The sequence below is a fragment of the Plecotus auritus genome (assembly GCF_963455305.1).
Source record: "Plecotus auritus genome assembly, chromosome: 7".
NCBI classification, from domain to species: domain Eukaryota; kingdom Metazoa; phylum Chordata; class Mammalia; order Chiroptera; family Vespertilionidae; genus Plecotus; species Plecotus auritus.
The window spans coordinates 23641296-23666723 of NC_137774.1; the positions used below are offsets into that span (position 1 = coordinate 23641296).

The 25428-nt window shown below is 36.5% G+C and overlaps 1 protein-coding gene and 1 pseudogene across 2 annotated transcripts in view; both read left to right on the plus strand.

Annotated features, from left to right (window-relative positions):
• APPBP2 (amyloid beta precursor protein binding protein 2) overlaps positions 1 to 20300 on the plus strand; it is a 54041-nt gene extending 33741 nt beyond the window's left edge. The window contains exons 6-13 of the mRNA XM_080678673.1: positions 1887 to 1976; positions 3960 to 4027; positions 4108 to 4213; positions 4908 to 5032; positions 8165 to 8250; positions 10466 to 10656; positions 12771 to 12936; positions 15749 to 20300. Coding sequence (XP_080534799.1) covers positions 1887 to 1976; positions 3960 to 4027; positions 4108 to 4213; positions 4908 to 5032; positions 8165 to 8250; positions 10466 to 10656; positions 12771 to 12936; positions 15749 to 16002 — 1086 coding nt within the window. The 3' untranslated portion in view covers positions 16003 to 20300. The remainder of the gene's footprint in view (positions 1 to 1886; positions 1977 to 3959; positions 4028 to 4107; positions 4214 to 4907; positions 5033 to 8164; positions 8251 to 10465; positions 10657 to 12770; positions 12937 to 15748) is intronic.
• LOC308254208 (ubiquitin-ribosomal protein eS31 fusion protein-like) lies at positions 2571 to 3053 on the plus strand (annotated as a pseudogene). The gene has a single exon. The product of its transcript is annotated as a ubiquitin-ribosomal protein eS31 fusion protein-like (transcript).
• Positions 20301 to 25428: the final 5128 nt, after the last annotated feature.

Genomic DNA, 25428 nt, shown 5'->3' on the forward strand with positions numbered 1-25428 from the left:
TGTTTCTTGGATAATTTTGATAGTTTATTCTTTTAAATATAAATACATTTTTCAGTGATAACTATAGAAAAGTATACAATCTTGAGGATATAGTTACTAATTCAGCAGATATGAATTATCACCATAGCCTGATATAAGTTACAGTAAGCTAGGCTCTACTGAGATAATATCAACCCTAAAATAGCCGTAGATTGGAACAATGCAAGTTTATTTTACGCTCATGCTACAGCCTGTCTTGGGGATCTTTGTGGCTCTGCTTAACACTGTCTGCATTTACTCAAAATTCCATGTGATGAAGCAGTTTCTATCTAGAACATTAGAGCTGGTTCTCTCCAGAACCAGCCTTATAGCAGAGGCAGAAAACACAATGAGGAAGTAATACTGACTCTTAGAACTTCCTTCCAGCCCTGACTGGTTTGGCTCAGTGGATGGAGCGTCGGCCTGTGGAATGAAGGGTCCCAGGTTCAATTCCTGTCAAGGGCAAGTGCCTTGGTTTCGGGCACATCCCCAATAGGGGGTGTGCAGGAGGTAGCTGATCGATGTTTCTCTCTCATCGATGTTTCTAACTCTCTATCCCTCTCCCTTCCTCTCTGTAAAAAAAAAAAATCAATAAAATATATTAACAAAAATAAAAAATAGGTTTATTAAAAAAACAACTTTATTCCAGAAATGGCACATTTCACTTCTGTTCATTTTAATTAGCCAAAGGAAATCACATGACCACGCTCATCTTTAATGTGAAAGGGAACAATATCCTTCCCCAATGAGGGGCAGTAAATGTTTTTTGTTTTTCATTTATTTACTAGTATTTGTTTGTCTGTCTGTTTTTAATGATTTCCAAAATAGGAAGGGAGAGGGAGAGAGATAGAAACATCAATGATGAGAAAGAATCATCGATCAGCTGCCTCCTACTGGAGATTGAACTCTAAACCCGGGCATGTTCCCTGACTAGGAATCAAACTGTGACCTGCTGGTTCATAGGTCGGTGCTCAACCAGTGAGCCACACCAGTCAGGCTCTTTTTATTTCTTTGAAGTTGTTCTTAATGTCCAAAATAATTTATTTTGCCTTTTTTTCCCCCTTCTCCCATTAAGTACTAGGAGAGGAGGATCATTTTATGTTTTCTTCCTCACTAGATAACCTAGATACTAGCACACTGCCTGGCACTTAACTTCTCTGCCCCTCAGTTTTCCATAGAAATGTTACATATTTCATAGGGCTGTTGTGTCAGTTAAATGTGTTAATACACATAAAGTATTTGGAACAATAGCTGGCATAAAGGAAGCAGTCACCTAAACAGGCAAGTAAGATATAAAATAGTACCAGCTCATAGACACAGACAATAGCATGGTGATTGTACCAGAGGAAAAGGTGAGTGGGAGGAGGTAGGGAAGGGTATAGAGGGGGATAAATGGTGATAGAAGACTTGACTTGGGGTAGTGAACACACAATACAATATACAGATGGTATATTACAGAATTGTACACCTGAAACCTATATAATTTTATTAACCATGTTATCCCAATACATACAACAAAAAATAAAATATATGCAAAAAAATTAAATAGTAAGCATTACAGTAGGAGAAGGAAAGTACAGGAAACCTAGTCTAGGACTGAAACTTGAGAGATAAGTTAGATGGGTAAAAGAGGAAAGAGGAATGTATTCTAAGGCAGAGGGAACAGTATGTGCAAAGAGAAGAGAACATGGCTCTGATTTCTTGAATATGTGTTACATATCCAAAGAACTTAGCCTTAGAAAAAATTTTAAGTGTAAATATTTTGCGTGTTCTTCAAGTTCTTGAAAATTTGCAGAAAGAATATATATATATATATATATATATATATATTTTTTTTTTTTTTTTTTTTTTTTTTTTTTTTTCTTTAGGCATACAAATGGTGCATTGAGGCAATGAAAGAAATCACAGCAGGCTTACCAGTCAAAGTTGTGGTGGATGTTTTAAGACAAGCTTCTAAGGTGAGTGAATATAATGTTAAATTAATTATAGGATTTAGCAAACTTTAAATTTGTCTTAACTCACTTATTTAACAAATTAGGTATTGCATACTCTGTGGACTAACAAAATCTATTTTCTAAGTTTACGTTCTCAGTTTTAGAAATCTGATTTCACAGAAAACTTGTGAAAAAATTTATTTTTATAATCAGCTCTCTGAAGTACAGATCAAAATAGTATTTTGATGCTATTCTGCTTGAATTTGTTGTTGTTTTTGTGTGTGTGTGTGTGTGTGTGTGTGTGTGTTTAACCTTTGCAACAACCTGAACTCCTTATGCCATGGCTGTATAGACTTTGGTTACTTTTCTCCAAAAGGTATTAAATCTTTTGGTCATAGTACTGTAGTCTCATAGTATGTCAGCTTTCTATAATTGACTTGGTGGGCAGTACATACATGATTTTTTCTTTTAGTTTCTTTTTATTCTGTAAATAAATGCATTAACTCTTTGAGGCCAGTTAGTAATACCTAAAATTGCTACTTTGGACCGGGAAACCCTGTGGGCCTGCACTTCACTCTTTCTTGCTTATCCACCATCTGTGGTGGAATTCCTGCCAAGATGCAGATTTTCATGAAAACCCTTACAGGGAAGACCATCACTCTCGAGGTTGAACCCTCGGATATAATAGAAAATGTAAAGGCCAAGTTCCAGGGTAAGGAATTCTTACTGATCAGCAAAGGCTGATCTTTGCTGACAAGCAACTGGAAGACGGTTGTACTTTGTCTGACTACAACATTCAAACAAAGACCACTCCTCATCTTGTGTTGAGACTTGGTTGTGGTGCTAAGAAAAGGAAGAAATCTTAACACCATTCCCAAGAAGAGTAAGTATAAGAGAAAGAAGATTAAGCTGGCTGTCCTGAAATACTACAAAGTGACTGCGAATGGCAAAATCATTCGCCTTCATTGGGCGTGCCCTTTACATGAATGTGGTGCTGGAGTTTCTATGGCCAGCCACTTTGACAGACATTGTTGGGGCCAATGTTGTTTGATCTATTGCTTCAACAAACCAGAAGACGACAAGTACTTGTATATGGGTTAATAAAATATATGAACTAACAACAACAAAAATTGCTGCTTTGGTGCACTGAGGCTTAAAAGCATTGATGTACGTTTTAAATATGCTCTATCTATACTCATAGGTTTTTCAGTTTTGAATATTACATTTTGGTTGGTTTTACTGTCAATTAGAAGACAGATTCTAAAATTATAGATTTAGAAGAGTACAATTTCTGTGAAATGTATGTAAATATTTTGATTGATTTTTAGAGAGAGAAAGACTTTGATTTGTTTCAGTTACTTATGCATTCATTCGTTTGTTATATGTGCCCTGAATGGGGATCAAACCCCCAACCTTGGCATTTGGGACAATGCTCTAACCAACTGAACTACCCAGCCAGGGCATATATTTAATATAAAGACAATGAAATATATGTTCAAGATTTCTATTTCTGTATACAAATGATAATTAGAGTTTTAAAACTACTGACTATCCTCATGAATCAAAATATTTTAAGAAGTAAAAGGAAAACTAAAAATTCTGTGCATATGAAACTTGTCAGATGAAAATGATAAGATAGTTGTAAAGCTAGTCTAGAACTGGAATATAAATAAGTACCCTAGAAAATAACATGGTGAGCCCTACCCCCACCATTTTATTTTAATAATAAGGAAGGCTGGGAGTATACCAACTTTGTAAGGTAGCTTTGTTATAGCAGGTTTGTATTGGGCATGGCTATCAAAATTTTAATCTTTATAATTTCCCAGGATATATTTAGATCTGTTTATAATATAATTTTCAAGTTGGAAGGAAAAGAATTACCAATAGAACACTTCTTATGTTTGAAGGTGCTTTTTCTTTTTGACCATTATAGTTTGAATATATAAACTATACTTATTTTAACACACTAACTGAGAGTTATTTAATAATTTTTTACTTTATCTTTAGGCTTGTGTTGTAAAACGTGAATTTAAGAAGGCAGAACAGTTAATTAAACATGCAGTATATTTGGCACGGTAGGTGATTGTTATTAAAAATACCACTTCAAATTATCTGTCTCTACTTGATTCCCTAATAGTTTTGTATCTTTTTTTAGGGATCATTTTGGATCCAAACACCCAAAATATTCTGACACGCTGCTAGATTATGGTTTCTACTTACTCAATGTAGATAATATCTGTCAGTCTGTTGCAATTTATCAGGTATGTTAATGGTTACACTTTTTTTCTTTCAACCTAAATTGATTTGCTGACCTGTAGTTGTTTTCAGTGTATAAACTGCTCTCAAAAAATAATTTTCTAAGCCCCTCCTCATATATGGCACACCATTAGTTGACTAATATCTAGAAAGCTTACAAGTTAATGTTTTAAGAATTAAAGAGAATCATCCAGGAAAAGAGTTGTGGATTGTGGGCTCATATTAAAGAGCACTCTTCCATTTCATTTGCCCAGATGATGGCTTGTCCTTGTTGATTTAGGCAAGTCATAGCTGCCTTTGTAATAGCAAGGAGGGCCAATAGAGACAGCTATTTTAAGCCTTATCTGAATCTTTCTCAGGTAAATTATGTTTTTGCCATGGTTCTGGACAAGGTATCCTTGATTTTATAATTCACTTCTGAAAAAACATAGAAAAAACACACTGATAATGATTCTCAAGATATATGAATGGTTTTTATATTTAAGCCATTGCCTTTTGAGTCAGACTCAGTCTTCAGAAAATCAAGCCTTCTAGGTAACTTTTATGTTCTATTGTGATTTAAATGCAGCAGGACTTTACTTAAAAACTGATGGGATAAGTATATAGGATATATATTTAAATTACTAGGATGCTTAACTTAACTGAGTAGTGGTTTCTAAGGATTTACAGTATTATCAATTAATTTTGATGACTTTTTAGGCAGCCCTTGACATTCGGCAGTCAGTGTTTGGTGGCAAAAATATCCATGTAGCAACAGCTCATGAAGACTTGGCTTATTCTTCTTATGTTCACCAATATAGCTCTGGGAAATTTGACAATGCACTGTAAGTTCCATGTTCCTTTTCATGGGGGATTATATGCTGTTGCTATTGTTTTGCTTTGTTTGTCCTAGTACAGTAGTCGTTAATGTACTTTATGCATTAAATTTGTCTTCCTGGAGCTCTAATATGATGCCTAAAATGTCTTAAAATCATACCAATTTATAAGCCATTCATTCATTTAGAGTTTATGTGGTTTAATATAGAGACTTGTATATCTTCTTATAGAATACTAGAGGCCCGGTGCATGAAATTCGTGCGGGGGGGGGGGGTCCCTCAGCCTGGCCTGCACCCTCTCCAATCCAGGACCCCATGGGGGATGTCCAACTGCCGGTTTAGGCTTGATCCTTGTGGGATCGGGCCTAAGCTGGCAGTTGGACATGCCTCTCACAATCTGGGACCGCTGGCTCCTGCTTGCCTGCCTGCCTGCCTGATTGCCCCTAACCCCTCTCTCTGCCTGATCGCCCCTAACCACCTCTGCCTGCCTGCCTGATCGCCCCTAACTGCTCGCCTGCCGGCCTGATCGTCCCTAACTGCTCCCCTGCTGGCCTGATCACCCATAACTGCCTCTGCCTCGGCCCTGCACCCGGGACCCACGATTCCCTCCTCCAGCTGGCTGCAGGCACCTGGGACCCGGGCTTCCCTCCCTCTGGCCGGCTGCAGGCACCCTGGACCCAAGCCAGCTTTGCCCGGGCTGGCCGCAGCTGCAGGGGACCATGGGCTGGCAGCTTTGCCTGGGCCTGGCTTTGTCAGGAAGGATGTCTGGATGGTCGTCCAAAAGACGTCTGGTCTAATTAGCATATTACCCTTTTATTAGTATGGGTAACTTAACTTTTGAATATTTTCTCCAATAATTTTTCTTGTGAGTAATATAGTAGTAGCCTCTGGCTAAATGGCAGACTTAACCTAAAAACTTCTCGTCCAGAACACACAGAAATACTGAATAAAACAATTATTTTTTAAAATGCATAACTGATCCTGCAAGAAAAGAAGGAAGCTTCCATGGGCCAATAATGCACTAAAATCCAAAGAGTTAAATAATCGACTAAAATCCAAACTATGGTATAACTGCCCTGGAGAAGTGGGAAAGCTTACAAGTTGCTGTAATCTTGGTTGAACAGCAGTCCTGGGTTTAAGAGACAAAGCATTTAGCCTACAGTAAGCTGTGAGTTAGAACTGAAATCTTCATTTGAAGCCAGGATCAAGGCTACTCTAAGGGAAGGGTAGACCAGGGGAAAAATTTTGGCCACTGGCAAGAGATGACAAGGAAACTTGTCATAAATTCCTCATAGGGATATTTATAACTACATACATGTAGCACTCTTGTGTTTGGGTATCATGCATGCAGGAACCCTCAAATTGAGAAAAACATTGAAAAGCATTGAGACTAGTTCTCTTGGGATGCTTTTCAAGAGAAAATGTAAAACTCTTGGAAATAACCCTCAAACCAAACCATATAGATTTCCCATAGACTCAGCTCAACCTAAGATGAACTCACCATTCTAAAAAATTAAAAATAAGTAGGGCAACATTTCCTTACGAATGAGAGTCAGTAGAATAATGAACAGGATTAGGACCCTAAGAATGTCACTTAACAACTTTTTGGTTGATATTATATAAAGTAAGTATTCTTAAATGATTAGAGATATAAATGGGTTGGCAAACTATGGCATGCAGGCATAATAAAGTTTTATTTGAACATAGCATTTTTCCTTCTCTTATGTATCGTCTGACTGCTCTCACAATAGCAGAGTTGAGTAGTTGGGACAGCATGTGTGGCCCACACAACCTAAAATCTTTACTATCTGACCCTTTACGGAAAATAATTGCTGACCCTGATATAAAAGAAGGAATCAGTAATATTTTGGAGGGGAAACAAAAGAAAAAAAAAAGGCAGATTTAAAAACAAAACATCTGTCTGATACATGCTACAGAATGGATGAACCTTGAAAAACATGTACTAAGTGAAAAGAAGCCAGTCACAAAGAACATTTGTATGATTATGTTTATATGAAATATCCAGAATAGGCAAATCCATAGAGACAGAAAGTAAAGGTGGTTGGTTGCATAGGGCTAAGGTTGAAGGAAAATGTAGGGTTACTGCTAATGGCACAGAGTTTCTTTTTGGGGTGATGAAAATATTCTGAAATTGATTGTGGTGATGGGTACACAACTCTGTCAACATACTAAAAACTATTGAGTTGTACACTTTAAATAGGTGAATTATGTGGTATGAATTACGTCTTAATATAAGCTGTTATAAAAAAAGAAAACATAGCTAGATTTAGAAAGTGCTAATTGACATTAAAACTCAGATAAGTTAGCTAGCATATTAGACACAATTAAATAGACAGTGAATTAGAAGACATTTAATGTAATAAAATAATGATTACTTGGAAGATGGAGATAGAAAGCTTAGAGTTTTTTTAAGGAACTGACAGTTAAGATAGACAAATAGCTTACCTTCTGCTTGGTGAGATGGGCCATAAACAAATAACCAAACCTATTAGGTGAGGATGCATGTTGTGAAGAATAAAGTAAACTAGGAGTTTAGAGAATGATTGTAGATTATTTAGGGACTTTTGTATAGGCTAGAAAGCCTTTGCATTGAGGTGTGAGCCATGTAGATATTCAAGGGAAGAGTATTTCAGAGTCCTACGTAAGAACATGATATGCATATTCAGAAAACTGTGTGACTGGAAGTGTTTTTAAAAATGGTGGGAGATGAGGTTAGAGAGGTAGCCCAGTAAAAGATCGTTTTGAGCCTTGTAGGTTGTAATAACAACTTTATAGTTTATTCTGAGGGAGATGGGAATCCATTGGATTTTAAAAGTTCAGGTCACAAGCAGATGGAAATTTAAACCAAAAAAAAAAAAAAAATAGTTCTATACTACAGATGTTAGAAATTCTCAGTATTATATTATAAACTGTGTTTTTCAAGAATGCTTAAGTCACTTGTAACTAAAAGGAAATACCAGAATATACTTATCTATCTGTATTGCTTATTTCTATCTAAATGGTGGGCTCTGAAGGTTTAATTTGATGACTTGGTGTTGAAGAGAGGGAGGGAGGTAAGAAGGCCTGAGAGGGAAGCGGGGGTGGGGAAGAAATGCCAGAATATATCTATCTGTATTGCAGATTTCATGCAGAAAGAGCTATTGGTATCATTACCCACATCCTACCTGAAGATCATCTTCTTTTGGCTTCTTCAAAGAGGGTGAAAGGTACCCTTTGTAATTTAGTCTTCAATATTTATCTGTCTGTATTAGATTTCTTTAGCTATCAATTGTAATTGATGTCTAGTCTCTGATATTTTTTAATTGATGATATATGGTATAAAATAAGGATATTTGTTTATTTCTTCAGGGGTAGTGCTTAGGATTAGACTTTATCCATATACTTGGATAGCAGATTCACTGATTTAAAGTAATTTCCAGCCCTGTCTGGTTTGGCTCAGTGGATAGAGTGTCGGCCTGTGGACCGAAGGGTCCAGGATTCGATTCCAGTCAAGGGTACATACCTCAGTTTAGTTACAGGCTCCTCCCTGGCCTGGGCCCTGGTTGGGGCAGGTGCAGGAGGCAACTAATCCGTGTGTTTCTCTCACATCGATATTTCTGTCTCTCCCTTTCGCTTCCACTCTTAAAAAAAAAAATCAATGGAAAAATATCCTCAGGTGAGGATTAAAAACAACAAATAAATAATTGCCAGTGGTTCATAATGAGAGATTGTTTGCTTCTCTCATGTAGCATTGTTAATAAGCAAGAATGTCTAGCCCTCATCCCTTCCTTTATTTACATGCATTCATTCATGTATAACATGAAGGATTATTGCACAGTAACATGGATAGCAAACTGAAGATTGGTTTTTCACATGCCTTCAGCTTTATAGTGCAGGATTCTCCTGCTGCGTATCACTATCCTTAATGTTTCAAGACTCTTAACAAATACCATGTTCTTTTTTTATTCTAGCTTTTCCTATAATCACTACCAAGCATTTAAGGCATTTATTTTGCCAACATAATTAGGTCACCCATGTGGTAACTCCATGCATGTTGGATAAATTTTACCTTAATCCTGAAACGGGGTTTTTTCCTTCCTCTTAGTTTGCATTTATTTTATTTTTTAAACATTTAAAATATATATATATTATTGATTTCAGAGAGGAAGGGAGAAGGGAAGAGAGAGAGAGAACCATCAATGATAAAAAAGAATCATCGATTGGCTGCCTCCTGCACGCCTCCCACTGGGGATCGAGTTCACAACCCAGACGTGCCCTGACCAGGAATTGAAATGTGACCTCCTGGTTCATAGGTCGACACTGAGCAACCACAGCCAGGCTAAACATGTTTTTATTGATTTTAGAGATGAAGGGAGAGGGGGAGAGAGATAGAAACATCAATGATGACAGAGAATCATCAATCTGCTGCCTTCTGCACACCTCCTACAAGGGATCAAGCCTGAAACCCGGGCATGTAACCTGACTGGGAATCAAACTGTGACCTCCTGGTTCATGGGTGGATTCTCCCCCTGTGCTATATTGCCTGGGCACCAGTTTGCATTTTAAAAGTTACACAAGTAATATGTGATCAATGTCAAAAATTAAAATATAGAAAAGAGAAAAAAATAAAGTCACCTGAAGTTTTACCAACTCAGAAGCAACATTTTGGTGAAATATTTTTAGACTTTTTCTGCCCTCAATAATAAAATAAATGAATACATTTTTTTCTTAGTTTTATAATCTTTTTTTACACTTATTATGAACATTTTTCCTTGTTAGTACAAGTATGTATATGTCCTTTTTTCTGATATTTTAACCTCACCTCTGTTTTTGGATCTTTATATTGTTTTTAATCCTTTGTTCTTTAAAAATGCTACAGTGAACAAAATCTCTTTTACTTTTGTGCACATGGCCAGTTTTCCTAGAAATAAAATTACCTGGTAAAAGACTCTTTTTAAGGCTTTAAGTGAAATTTGAAACCTTGACTGTGACTTTGAAAGTGAACTATCTTCATACCTGATTTGGTTGGTTGAGTAGAAGGAAACCAGTTCTTCTGTTGTGTTTGATTAAAGGTTATATTTTATAGAAGTGTAGTTTCAAAATTTTCAACTGTGCTTAGGTTCTCCTCAACACAGTTTCATAACTTTAAAATGTTTGCCTTTTCCTTTAAAAAACAAATTCATACTGGCAATGTATAACAGTCTAGCACAATAATTAATTCTGCAAATAATTTGAAACACCATTGTTTTTCTTAAATTTGAATGACCCCCCCCAAAAAAAAAAAGAAACCTGTGTTTTTCCCCCCCAGTGAAGTGGAATACTTTCTTCTTACCAGTTTTAAACTATATCCACGTATATATGCATTTAATTTTAAATTATATGCTCAGATTAGCTCTGATAGATGGTTTGAAAGTACACTGATTTCATTGCTTTCTTCTTCAGCACTTATTTTAGAGGAGATTGCAATTGACTGTCATAATAAAGAAACTGAACAGAGGCTGCTTCAAGAAGCTCATGATTTGCACCTATCTTCACTCCAACTGGCTAAAAAAGCTTTTGGGGAATTCAATGTCCAGACTGCAAAACACTATGGAAACCTTGGAAGACTTTATCAGTCAATGAGAAAATTTAAGGTAGAAATGTGTTTTACTATATTTTTCTTTCTCTAAATAATCTAAAGTAATAAAGCATAATCTTAAATAATAAAGTACACATTTATTTTACCCATACCTTATTTCATTAAAAATTGGGAAAATATATGGGGGGAAGGGGATATATGTAATACTTTCAACAATAAAAATGAAAAAAAAAAACTGGAAAAATTTTGAGGAAATATCTAGTATAAAGCAACATAGTTAAAATATAAATGTTTCAAAAATCCAGATCTTGGAAAAATAAGAAATATATCAAACCCTAAAGCAGGGGTGGGCAAACTTTTTGACTCGAGTGCCACAATGCGTTCTTAAACTGGACCGGAGGGCCGGAACAAAAGCATGGATGGAGTGTTTGTGTGAACTAATATAAATTCAAAGTAAACGTCATTACATAAAAGGGTACGGTCTTTTTTTTTTTATTTCAATAGTTTTATTCATTTCAAACATTTTAACAAGAAGAATGTAAACACTAATTATTATAATTTGAAACTTCAAAAAATGGAGGAATCATAGCACAATAACATACCTTATTGAAGATGGCAAAGGCAAAATAAAATTGCCTAACAAAGGAAAGGTACAAAAGCCTTTCAAATTAAACTTAAATATAATAAAATAATTTAAAACAAATAGAAAAGAACAAAATGTGTAAACAGTAAATTAAACATTTTCTTTAGTGCAACTTCCAAATTATGCCCGGGACGTAGATGTAGATGGCAATGTAGACTGGGTTGAAAGGTTTTTGGTCTTTAAAACATCAACTTCAGTGGGAACAATGTTGTTGGTCTCCTTTTTAGCTAATGCTCTGATACTGTGCTCTCCAGGGGCGTGTCTCCCTACATCACCACGATAACGTGTCTACGCATTCCCAGGGTGATGTCGGGGGACGCGTCCGTGGGCATTACAAGGAGCCTCTGGAAGACTGAGAGGTTGTTCCTTCTACTGAATGGGCAAATATAAATCCGCCCACTCAGAAGAAGGAGCTGCGGCCGTGTTTCCCGACATTGCCATGTTAACACTGCTGCTGGTGAAGGAGCGGATGGGAGAGCAAGAGAACCCTCCACTCTTTCGGCTCCGCGGGCCGTAGTTTGCCCACGGCTGTCCTAAAGGCTAATATGCATGCTATAGTTAGACTTAAAACATAGTTTTTAGGTAGGTTGAGTTACAGCAAGCGACAGAATGCCTAGCACATAGTGGGTATGCAAGAAATGTCAGATATTGCAAGTATTATTAATCATAGTGATAAAATTTACTGAATTTCTCTTAGAATTTTGGGTTATAATTTTTTTTTAATATTTTATTGATTTTTTTTTTTACAGAGAGGAAGGGAGAGGGATAAGAGAGTTAGAAACATCGATGAGAGAGAAACATCGATCAGCTGCCTCCTGCACACTCCCTACTGGGGATGTGCCCGCAACCAAGGTACATGCCCTTGACCAGAATGGAACCTGTGACCCTTCAGTCCGCAGGCCGACGCTCTATCCACTGAGCCAAACCGGTTAGGGCTGGGTTATAAATTCTTAATGTCCATTTTAGGGTCACAATGAGGAAAGGATGGGAGAACCTGCCTAAGACATTTATTTTTTACCTGAAACTCAATCTACTTATTTCTCAGTTAACCTGAGTTTAATTTGTCAGAATAAAAATTGTCATAACTCGAAAAAATAAAATGTACTTCTGTATAAATCAACATGCTATCGTATGGAATTTCAAGCTTCACAAGGTTCAGTTAAATTTTAGAATGTGTTAACTGAAATAATTTTCGTTTTATAATGTTTTGATGATATTTTCTTCTAACAACTTTTTATTACCAGGACAAGTTTTCTCTTGTTATTTTTGGCATAGAACTGATTTATATATCAGTTAGGTTATTACTATCATTATTATCATTAGGTTATGTACATAGCTTCCCCAAATTGTTAATGCTTCCCATAGTTAACTTTTGGAATAACATAGTATATTCTCTGATCTGATTACCTTATGACATCCATAAAATCTCTTGAGCATAGAAGAATCTTGTTTATTGGGTAAGAATTGTTGAAATAAGGCAAAGCACAATTTAATGGTTTATATGGCTTAATTTTTTTTTTTTTCAGGAAGCTGAAGAAATGCATATCAAAGCAATTCAGATTAAAGAGCAACTTCTTGGTCAAGAAGATTATGAAGTTGCCCTTTCAGTGGGACATCTGGCTTCTTTATATAATTATGACATGAATCAGTATGAAAATGCTGAGAAACTTTATTTGCGATCTATAGCAATTGGTATGTTATTTTATAATTTTCTTGGTCAGTTGATTTAGAGATCAACATACCTTATATATTGTATAAGGGAAGTGTTGTTACCAAGATTTAAATCAGTTTAGAGCTACCCAGTTTTTCTAGAAACCTCCCAAAAATCATCTGGAACATTTTACTAAACATGATTTATTTATTTTTTTAAAAAAATATATTTTATTGATTTTTTTACAGAGAGGAAGGGAGAGGGATAGAGAGTTAGAAACATCGATGAGGAGAAACATCAATCAGCTGCCTCCTGCACACCCCCTACTGGGGACGTGCCCGCAACCAAGGTACATGCCCTTGACCGGAATCGAACCTGGGACCTTTCAGTCCGCAGGCTGACGCTCTATCCACTGAGCCAAACCGGTTTTGGCTAAATATGATTTATTGATGTTGAAACCAGAATGAAGTATGACACAAATCAAGTATAGGCAAAAATAGTTATTTTAAAAATTAAAGTATTTGTGTAATTATTACCCCCTCCATTCTCTGGATTTAATTATAGATCAGGTTTACCTGTTTTTTTAACTTGGTATTAATGGAATCATATAACATATATTTTTATATCTCTGGCTTCTTTTGGTGAACATGAATAATGAAAATCATCTATGTTGTTCCAATCACTATTGTCTGTTAATTTCCAATGCTATAATAATATATTATTGGATAAGTATATCATTTGTTTATTCATTCTACTGTTAATGGATTTTCAGAACATTTGGATTGTTTCCAGTTTGGACTTATATATCAGAAAATAAGATACTGTGATCATTATTTAATGTGCCTATTAGAACTTCTCCATTTTTATTTTTTATTTATCTTAAAAAATATTTTTATTGATTTCAGAGAGGAAGGGAGATGGAGAAAGAGAGAGAAACATTAATGATGAGAGAGAATCATTGATTGGCTGCCTCCTGCATGCCCCTACTGGGGATTGAGCCCACAATCCTGGCACGTGTCCTTGACTGGAATCGAACCCGGGACCCTTCAGTCCACAGGCCTATGCTCTATCCACTGAGCCAAACTGGCTAGGGCAAATTCTCCATTTTTATATTGACTTCTTTGTCATTTTCTTACTGGTTTATAGAAGTTTTTTATATAATATGGATTTAACAAGTCCTTTGTTGGTTATATGTGTTGCAGATCACTCTACTGCTTGTTTTTTACTGACGCCTTTCAAAGAACAGAAGTTTTAGATTTTAATGTAATCAAATATATTAGTTTTTTTCTTTTATGATTAGCATCTTTTGTATTCAGTTTAAGAAATATTTCCTACCCCAAAGTCATGAAGATATTAGTTTAGAAGATTATCTTCTGGAAACTTTATTTTACCTTTCACATTTAGATCTATAGCCCTGAAATTGATTGTGTTTTTATTGTGCGAGGTAAGGATCAAATTTTTCCTTACCCTTCTCTTCCCCACCCCCCCTCCCCCCAAGTGTGGATATACAGTTGCCCCAGAACCTTTTTTTTTTTTTTAATCCTCTACTAAGGACTTTTTTTTAGAGAGGAAGGGAGAGAGAGACAGGCATTGATGTGAGAGAGAAATGTCGGTTGCCTTCAGTACACACCCTGACCGTGATCAAATCCACAGCCTAGGTTAGGGGGGTATCAAACCCACAACCTTTTTGGTGCACTGGACAGCACTCCAATTGACCACTTTTTTCAAAAGATTGTCCTCTCTCCTCTGCAGTGCTTACCTTTGTCAAACCATGTATCTCTTGTATGTGTGGATTCCCCGTTATCTATAATATTTTTACTTGCTCAGCCCTAAAATACACATAAAGTAGTTTTAGAATTGTTAACCTTTAGTACTATGAAAAACAAACCTACTAATTAGAATTCAATAGTTTTTTAGTTTTATTTTTCTTTAGTATACTCAGAATATTTCAAAATTTACTTGGGTTATTATTCTTCTGCACCCCACCTAGTCAGAGTAAGTTATTCATTTTAAACATAATTAGGTTCATTGTTTATGTTTGTATAACATTTCCCCTATCTTTATTTACTTGGTTAAATTTTTTTGAGTATGTGAAATATTAATGTTCTAAAAGTTAGAACTATATAGAGAAAGATATGTTCATAGATGTGTGATATCCCCTAAATTTCTCTACCCACTTCTCACCCACTTGTAATGAGTAACCAATTTCATTATTTTCTCATTTACCCTTTCTGTGTATCTTTATGCACAAATGTTCAGATACATAAATATTTTGTTTTCCCTTCCTTAACACAAAGATAGCATACTATAAGTACCTTTGTACTTTGCTTTTTCATTTTAAATTTAACAATATCCTCTATGAGTTGATCCATTTCAACTCATAGAGAACTAAGAGCTTCCTCCTTTGTGTACAGATGCATAATATAACGTTGAGTGGATATACTATGGTTAGTCTCATTTGTTTCTAGTATTTTGCAATCATAAAGTGTGCTATAGTGATTAGCCTTTTGCATATGTATTTTTCTATCGTTGAAGGTGTTGCTATTATTCTTGACTTTTAGATCTCTTCAAATCAGTCTTTCAAACTATGAAATTTTATTCTGGTGAAACCAACTGCTTTAGGCAGAAAAAAATTTGAAAGTCTTAGAGCTAACTTTTGGATAGGACTGGATTGGTAAGCACTGCTGCAAGAAATGAATTTATTCCTTTCAAGGGAATAAAAACCAAGCCACCCTATTTAAAGAACTGAACTCGTGTTGTCTTATGGAAACTTGTTTGTTATTTCCTTATATGAACTTTCTTTTTCTTTTCTTTCTGTGTGTTATTGTTTGTTTGTTTGTTTGTTACTTTCAGGGAAGAAACTTTTTGGTGAAGGCTATAGTGGACTAGAATATGATTACCGAGGTCTCATTAAACTTTACAACTCCATTGGAAATTACGAGAAAGTGTTTGAATATCACAATATTCTGTCTAACTGGAACCGGTTGCGAGATCGACAGTATTCAGTGACCGATGCTCTTGAAGACGTCAATACCAGCCCCCAGTCCACTGAAGAAGTGGTGCAGTCCTTTCTGATTTCTCAGCATGCTGAGGGACCGAGCTGCTGAGGCATGACCTCAGTTAACTAATATACCTTTTCCCAGATTCCAGGGAATTCATACTGTGAAATCAAAACCATGTTGTTTTTTGGGGCTGGAATTTGCATTGAAACACTGGTCCAGTCCATTGACCCTATTTGGGTGATCCCTATCTTACAGAGTGTCCGTAGGTATAAGCATATATTCAGTTATATTCCGCATGTACCGCATGTATAAGTAGTCTGGCCCATATTTTCAACTTAGTAGAACAAACAACAGGAATTTTTTTTTTTCTTTTTAAATAATTTTGCAGAAAGCCTGAAAGGAAAAAAGAACCCCTAATAAAACTATTTAAGAGTTTAAGAGTTGCATTCTTATTATGTAAGGATGATTTCAACAACTTTTTAACATATAATTCTTCCTTATGGAGGTATTCAATACTGTACTATAAAGAAATTTCATGGAGAAATCTTTATATGCAGTATAGAAAATTAACGGAAGTACTAGTAGAAGAGGGACATCCTGACTTGGGTTTGGCTACCTAACCCAGAGAAGTGGATACAGCCACTCCAGAGCTCTATGACAAGGGAAGGGCTGTCAGATTCATCTGTACTGGACCAGTGTTGATCTGTAAGTAATAGAAAAGCTGATAGGCCAGCAGTTTTAACTCTTGGTTTTTCTTTTCTTTTGGTACAACAATGCAAGATGCTCTTATAACATTTGCTAACAGGACCAGGAGGATCTAAAAAGGACCAGCCTAATGTAGGAAGGGTTAAAGGGTTATTTGGACCAGAGGCTTTAGATTATTATTTTAGCCCCTGCATTTACCTTTATCGGTAGAATGATTTCACTTAGATGTATAATGAAAAGTGATAATGCAAAAATTATATTCATGTAATAGACACCAAACTTGGCAATTTAAGTGGCATAGCTTTAGTCAAGGTACACAGATGGCAATGCCATAAGAAAGTCTATAATACCTGCTGCATCCATCCCCCTCATTTTAAATGTTACCCTAATAATCAATGCGGTTAACAAGTATACTGGCTAAGAGTCATGAAATTTCTCTTGTCCGGATGAGAATTTTAGGTTACTATATGGTTTGTAGGGATTAATAGAAAAATGAATGCCCCAAATAAACAAGTCTTAGAAATCTTTCATTTTTTATGGTAAAGATGGTACAACTAGGTCATATTAGTACACCTGGGTCATTTTATTTGAAATTCAAGAGTCAAATGGAAAAATTTTCTAATATGTTTATCTCACTAACTTGTTTTTTTTTCTGTTTATTGGGTTTTTATTTTTTTTTTTATAAGTCAGGTTGTTTAATGTTGAGGTAATATTCAAATTTGAGAAGTGTGACATGTAGCAATCCAAGCAACAAAATGGTCTTTTGCTGTTACCTCAGTTCTTATTATAGTGGCCTGTTTAGTGTCTCTATAGTTAAGAATCAGGGTTTTCCCCCCTATTTTCAGGGGTCCATGACTTGGCTGTTAGAGATGTTATCCCTGGCTGACTGCTTGGGGTAGTCTGTGAGTGAGTGGATGTGTGTTGAATTTTGGTTTTCTTTTAACATGCATGTTGGGGTGGGAGGTGGGGAATATCTAAACTGTCCATCATTCAATACAGAAAAATTAATTGGAGATTTCAGATAAATTTGATTTTAAACACTTTTTGAACTTCCCGAATATAACCTTGTTTAAAACTGTTACTTGCAGTCTTGTTAGTTATGAGCCAGTATTTTTTAACTCCCCGGCAGGCGATTGATTGGGGGAGGTACCTAATGAGATTAAACAAGCCCAGATCCTAAGATTATATCTACATGATTTTAAAACCTGTTTATTCAATTGTTTTCTTTCTAATTTCTAAAAGAGTACATTGGCACACCTGCACCTCCCCCCTCCAAGTTAATTGCAATCTAATGCCAAGCGGCACCTCTTTATTAATTACCAAATAGTCTGTGTGACCAAGGACTAACATTTTTAAGTTTACTCAGCTCTATCCTCATGGGCCTATATATTTAATACCTCCAAAGATATTTTCAGGATAGGCTTTGTATACTTTTGTTGGTTATTTAGAGTCCTGTGGTATGTTTGTGGTATAGGAATGTCATGGTAAATTGTTTTTCAATAAATATTTTGAAACTTACGTTTCCATATGAAGTTTTTTTTTAACCTATATTTTTGGGTTTTGTGCACATATAACATTTCCTAGGATAAAATCAAGCAAATGACTTAAGGCCTCATTCAGTTTGAGCTTAACTTAGCTCATATTCTGTGATAAAGCAACATGATACTAGGAGCCTAGGATCGCAGCATGATAATGTTAAGTGGCAGCCAGTTTTATCTAAAAAGTAAAAATCATTATTGGCAGTTTTCCCTTATTATCACTACTTTAATGTAGTTTTCTGTCGATCCAAGCACTTTGATATAATGCAAATACTCTAGATTGAGAAAAGAGATTGTCATCTTCCGTTAGTGATGTAACTTAATATGCTATTTATGGTTCTAATGAAGAATAATACCCTAATAATTTATAGTGTGGAATGTTTAGAATAAGTTAGAGAGGTAAATGTCACCATAATTTCTAGAATTAAAAAAAAAAATCTCCAAGGAAGAAAAGAAAATTTATCTCACAATAATCAATAGCTCTCATAAAATTTTCTCATGTGGTAGGATTGTGTGTAAGGAAGCCTAGATCAACTTAAAAGATTTTTCTGGAAGTTCAAAGTAATGTTAAAAAGGGGCCTTTGGTCTCATCCTCTCTGACTTTCATTTCTCTTACCCAGTCTTTTTCCTAAAGTTTGGTGCTACTCAAGTTGGGTGCATCAGGGAGCTCTGTAACACTCATGTGCCACCCAGGTGGTCAGTCACTTCTGCATCCAGGTTAGTGGAGCCGAATGGGTTTTTTAGACCATTATTCTTATGGGTCCCCAAAACTGACTTTGCTCAAAGCATTAGGACCCTTATTACCATATCAAAGCTCTGTCTCTGCTTAAGAATGAACTCACGGTTGCTTCGTAGTAATCCCAATATGCTTTCATTTTTGAAAATAAAAAAATTTGACAAAGACCTTTGCTTCTAGGCTGTTTGGGGAAGAGTTCATAATATGCTGAAGATTGAGTACAGAGACTGCAACCTTATAAATAATAACTGTTGCCACTTGGCTGCTCCTTCTAATGCAAATACTCAACAGTAAACATGCCTAAAACATAATTGAAGCTTTTGGCCATACTTTTGAAAGAATTGTTTGCTAAGTAGCAGGTATAGTTAACTGTCAGTTGGTATTTATTCTTTCCCCAGAATGTGTAGCCTTGATGCTTCCAAACTGCTTGTTGTGTTTTGTTGTTGTTTTTTTCTTTTTTCTGAATAGCAAAGTTACTACTGGAAAAACACTTATTTATAATTAGTGCAAATTTTTTAAGAGTTTCATTTTACTTTAAAATTAATGTATATTTCATCTCTTGGCTTTGGAGAACCTCAGATCTTGCTAGGAAATTCTTTTTTTTAAATCTGACATTTGGATTAATCTCCAGCTTGAACACTAGTATAGTTGTATTGTCCACAAATCTCAGGAATGTTTTGGGCAGAAAACTGGTTGTACCTTGTTGGTGATCTGAAGGAGTGTACTTTAGGATTTATTAAATAATACCCTTCTTTAATTGCAATCCTAGGTATCGATAGCATGAGTGGCCTTAGTGAGTTTGTTGAAGTGTACATTTTTTCAAAAGTAAAATTTAAGATTAAAAATATATGCTATATATAGATATCTAGAAAACTTCGTTTGTGGTGCACAAGTTAAATGTTGGATCACTAAATAACTGTTGCAGGTACCATTTGTGTAACATTACTCATTTATGTATATTCCTTTTATGGGAAGATATGTTGCCATGGTAACTAAAACTTTCAATTAAGTTCTACTTTTATGATGTGAATGAATGCTACATTTTATTAAATATTACCAGGTCAGTACTATTTTTATACTTTATTAAGCAACAGGGGATTTTAGTTTAACAGATTAAAAATAAAAAGCTCTTAATAAAATGATTAAAAGCAAATCACTAACAATTCTTTACATGAGAATCCCCACTAATAGTGCCACAATAATTTCTATAGAAATATCTAAGGTCATTGATAGATTTTTTTTTTGACAATTCTTCATTGTGTCATAATGACCTTTCATATCATTCTTATCACAAACTTGTAGTACCCACCATTATTTGTAACCATTAAACCATACTAAGTATGTTTGTAACCAGCATTGTGATATATTCTGTACTTGTATTGCTAAAAATGAATTATTGACCTAATAAATATAGTGTTCCTGCATTCATAGTGTGTTTCCAATTTAGTCTGAACACTTTTGATTAGGACTTGGGATTTAACATTGCAGACTGTTTTCATTAGAGAACAGTGCGAGAGAAGCTGTTGGAACCAGAACATAAGTGCTCTTGTTCAAGAAAAGAAAGATGTGTGGCAGAGGAGGCACAAGGTAACAGTATTTGGAAATGGTGCCCATGAAAGTACTTTGGAAAAGACAAAGCACAGTAATGCAGGGGACTTCAGACTTTACCAAAGCAACTATACCATTCTTTTTCCTAGTCTTTTAACTTTAAAAGGCTAAAAAATGGGTGATGAAACCTGCTGAAATTCTGCTGGCCTTCATAGTGCACAAAACTCTGGATTTGAGTTACAGTTTAGCTCTGCCTCTGACAGTAGGAATTGGAGATATGAGTCATAAGCTTCTTTGTGTTTCATTTCCTCATATGAATGGTGGGATCAAATTCAGTCTTACAAAAACCAGCATGACACATACGAATCTTTAAGCACTCTTAAAACAGTTACAAGAAGTAAAATCAAATTTTTAAAAATAAAACATTTAGACAAAATTCCACCTTCACTTGGAACAGCCAGCACTGGCTTCAAGTACAAATGTACTGAATTTGTACATTTTTACTTTTAACCACTTGTGACTTTTAACATGCTCCTCTTGTATGGAATGTTGTTTCCTATGTAAAGTCTTACCTGTGCAGCTCAATGGACAAGAGGGGCTTCCATTAAGGCTTAAGTTTCCTCTTCTTGGTACTTACGCAGTATTTTACTTAAAGCTTTGTTAAAGCCATTATCATATAATCATATAACTTACAGAATTAAGACTGTTTCCAGCTTATAAACTTTGGCAATTTGTGCATTTATTTAACAAATTTAACAGTTTACTCTCTAACAGATACTATTCTAAGTGTTAGCAAATTATACCCACTTATTTTATGCACATTTCTACAGTTTAAAAATTCAAGGCAGCCCTGGCCAGCTTGGCTCAGTGGATAGAGCGTCAGCCTGCAGACTGAAGGGTCCCAGGTTCGATTCCGGCGAAGGACACATGCCTGGGTTGCGGGCTCAATCCCCAGTAGGGGGTGTGCAGGAGGCAGCTGATCAATGATTCTCATCATTAATGTTTCTATCTCTCCTCCCTTCCTCTCTGAAATCAATAAAGAAATATATATTTGAAAAAAAATTCAAGGCAAATTACTCATTAGGATGGCTGTTACAGCGCATGATGGGTGGGAATATAAAATGATGCATCTGCTTTGGAAAGTGGGTGGTTCCTCAAAAAACTAAAAATAGAATTACCATGTGACCCAGCAATCCCTCATCTAGGTAATATATCTAAAAGAATTAAAAGCAGGATTCAAACAGATACTCATACACCCATGTTCATAGCATTCACAATAGCCAAAATATGGAAGCAACACAAATGTCCATTAACAGATAAATGGATCTTTTAAAATGTGGTATATACTACATACAATGAAACATTATTCAGCCTTAAAAGGAAGGGGAACCTGACACATTCTACAACATGGATGAACCTTGATGGTATTATGTTATGTGAAATACACCAGTCACAAAAGGAAGGGGAAGGAGAGTAAATACTCTGTGATTCCACTTATGTGAGGTATCTAAGGTAGTCAAACTCCTAAAACAGAAAGTAGAATGGTGGTTGTCAGAGCTAGGAGGAGGGGGGAATGGGGAGTGGTTGCTTAATGGGTATAGAGTTTCAGTTTTGCAAAATGATAAAGATCTGGAGATCAGTTGCACAACAATGAATATACTAACACTACTGAACTGTACATTTACAAATAAGGTGGTAAAGTTGAGTTACCACCATTTTTTTTTTTAAATGTCAGGGCAAAGGCTTTTAACTTGCATAAGCAGTTAAATCAGACATGATACATAAAATTTGGAAAAACCTGATCACTTTCAGACAGTGCTTGATAAACCTCAACTACAATTTCTGGATTAGAACATTGATGTGACATGTAGAAGTTGATTTGCATTTAAATTCCGGCTCAGCACAGAATCAGGGTTTGTTTTTCGGTCTTGGTACTACTTAAATGCAGGGGCTGGAGGTGGGGAGTAAAAGTAGGTTTACAGTTGTGAGTACATGAGAGTTTATTGTATTGTCATTTTTCATACAAACAATTGTAAACCTACTTTTGCCCCACTCTGTAGTTTATTTTTCCTTCCTGTTATTGGCTGTGACCCATTGCCAGTCCACATTCTGCATGTTATGTTGGTGTCAGAATAATCAAATTTCTACCCTTGCTGGGTGGTTCAGCTGATTGGAGCATGGTCCCATACACCAAAAGGTGGCAGGTTTGATAGTTCTGGTCAGGGCACATACCTAGGTTGCAGGTTCAATCCCTGTCGGGGTGGGGTGGGGAGTACTGGAAGAAACCGCTCCATGTTTCTCTCCCTTTCCCCCCTTCCATCCCTTCCACTCTATCTAAAATCAATAAAATAGCCGAAACCGGTTTGGCTCAGTGGATAGAGCGTCGGCCTGCGGACTGAAAGGTCCCAGGTTCGATTCCGGTCAAGGGCACGTACCTTTGTTGCGGGCACATCCCCAGTAGGAGGTGTGCAGGAGGCAGCTGATCGATGTTTCTCTCTCATCGATGTTTCTAACTCTCCCTCTCCCTCCTCTCTGTAAAATATCAATAAAATATATAAAAAAATAAAATAAAATCAATAAAATAGGGGGGCAATGGTAAGATATGTACATATATAATACCTTAATAAAAAAATAAATAATAAATAAATAAATAAAATCAATAGAATAATATCCTCAAGTGAGGATTAATGAGAGAGAAGACAGAAGAAAGAGAAAAGAAGGAAGAAGGAAGGAAGAAAAGAAGGAAGGAAGGAAAGGAAGGGAGGAAGGAAGGAGGAAGAACAAACAAACGATACCAGAAGCAATAGATTGAGCTTTGTGGGTTACTTATCTTTTGTGGAAAATGCTTTGGCCACATATTTGTGTCATTAGTGTGTGGGAAGTCTGCTGATGTGAGAGGGTCATCAGGTCCGAGTTCTAGTGCCCCTTCTGGTGTTGACATCCTATACAACTTTGGAGAAGTCACCTTTTTTCTTGGGCTTCTTTTTCCCCATCTGAACCAGGAGTTGGTTGGATTAAATGTTCTATTTGGGTTTGTTCATTCACTCATTTTTTCATTCAATCAATCATTCATTCTACAAATGTTTAAGTACCTACTACATGCTGGGTACTATCGTAATTGCTTGGGATATAGCAATGAAATAAAACATACAAAAAGCTCTGCCCTCTGGAACTTATATTTTAGTGGGAGAAGACCATCAATAAGTAAAAAATAAAATCAGTCCTAGCCGGTTTGCCTCAGTGGATAGAGCGTCAGCCTGTGGACTGAAGGGTTCCAGGTTCGATTCCGATCAAGGGCGCATGTCCGACTTGCAGGCTCAATCCCCAGTAGGGGTCGTGCAGGAGGCAGCCAATCAATAATTCTCTCTCATCATTGATGTTTCTGTATCTCTCACCCTCTCCCTCCCCTCTGAAATCAATAAAATATATTAAAATAAATAAAATCATAAACTAAATTATCTAATATTTGAGGGGTATAAGTGCTTTAGAAAAACAAAAACGGATATTTAGAGTGTGTGTGTATGGGTGGGGGCGTGTTGGAACTTAAAACAGAGGACAGGGTCGGCTGCACTGAACAAAGATTTGAGAGCAATTAAGGAGTTAGCAAGTGGGTATCTTGAGAAAAAACATTCCAGACAGAGGAAACAACCAGTGAAAAGGCCCTGAGGCAGGAGCATGTTTGACAAGTATGAGAACGCAAGGATGAGGGCAGAGAAGTAACACGATGGATAGTGGGAATAGACTATAAATGGCCTTGTAGCACATACTTTGGCTTTTAATCTGCATGAGGTAAAGAGCTGTTGGAGGGGTTTGTTTCTTTCAATACTTTATTTAGGTTCACAGCAAAACTGAGCAGAAAGTACAGAAATTTCCTGTATACTGCCATCCCCACACATGCATAGCCTTCTCCACCAGAGTGGTACATTTGTTACACTTGATGAACCTACATTGACACATCATAATCACTCAGTGTTCATAGTTTATGTTAGGGTTCACTCTTGTTTGCACATTGTATGTGTTTGGACAAATGTACAGTAACATGTATCTACCATTCTAGTATCATACAAGTGTGCTCCTAGAATCCTGTGCTGTTGGAGGATTTTGAGCTGAGCAATGTCAAGTGATCTGCCCTTTTGGAATTCTGAGATCCCACTGAATTTAAGGGTGCCAAAGCCATGCCTCACCTGTTGCCCATTTTGCCTTCAGGCCTCCTGATTGTCCCCAAAGCGGACAGCTCCCCCACTTCCTCCTAGTCTCCATCTCTCTGCACACCCCTGCCTTGGTTGAAAGAGTAAGTAGAGACCCATAATTCCTCTAGGTGGCAGTGCTGCCTCACACAGGGGACGCCTTCCTGGGACTTCCTAAGTGAAATCTCTCAGGAGTAGAGAAAATCCGAGAGACCCCAATTATTAGGGACACATACCTCCAGCCTGCTTTGCCCTTATCTCAGTGTCAGGAATCACCCAAGGCAGGTTCAAGTGTGGCCAGTTGTTAAAGCCAGAAGTCTGTTGTTTTTCATGGGAAATGTACTGAGTTCATATTGGTAAGTAATCCTTTTAAAAATGTTTTATGAACAAGTAGACACCGTAAGTGGCAAATACAGTAAGCACATCAATGCAGCACACAGGCTGCTGATTTTTGACCGCTGGTTTGAATCACCCTCCTGGCGAAGACTATTGTTGTTTCTTCTTTGGTCTGCCTCTGCCCTCTCTCACTTCCATGCGTTTTGCTCACAGTCTCCAGAGCATCTACCCAATCCCCAGGTCACAACAGCCCAATTTGGCTGCTTGATATCTCCCTTACCACGGCCCTCCCGACCCCCCAAACTTCCCCACAAGGTTAAATCCAGGCGATTAGGCAGGCTGCCAGACTTCTCACTTTCTGACCCCAGGACCACTCCACTCCCCATGCTCGCATCTGGCAAGCGCATATCAGCTTCTTTGTTACTCCTGAGGCCTTCCTCAGGCCCCTGTATTCACCCTGATGTAATGTCTATTCACACGT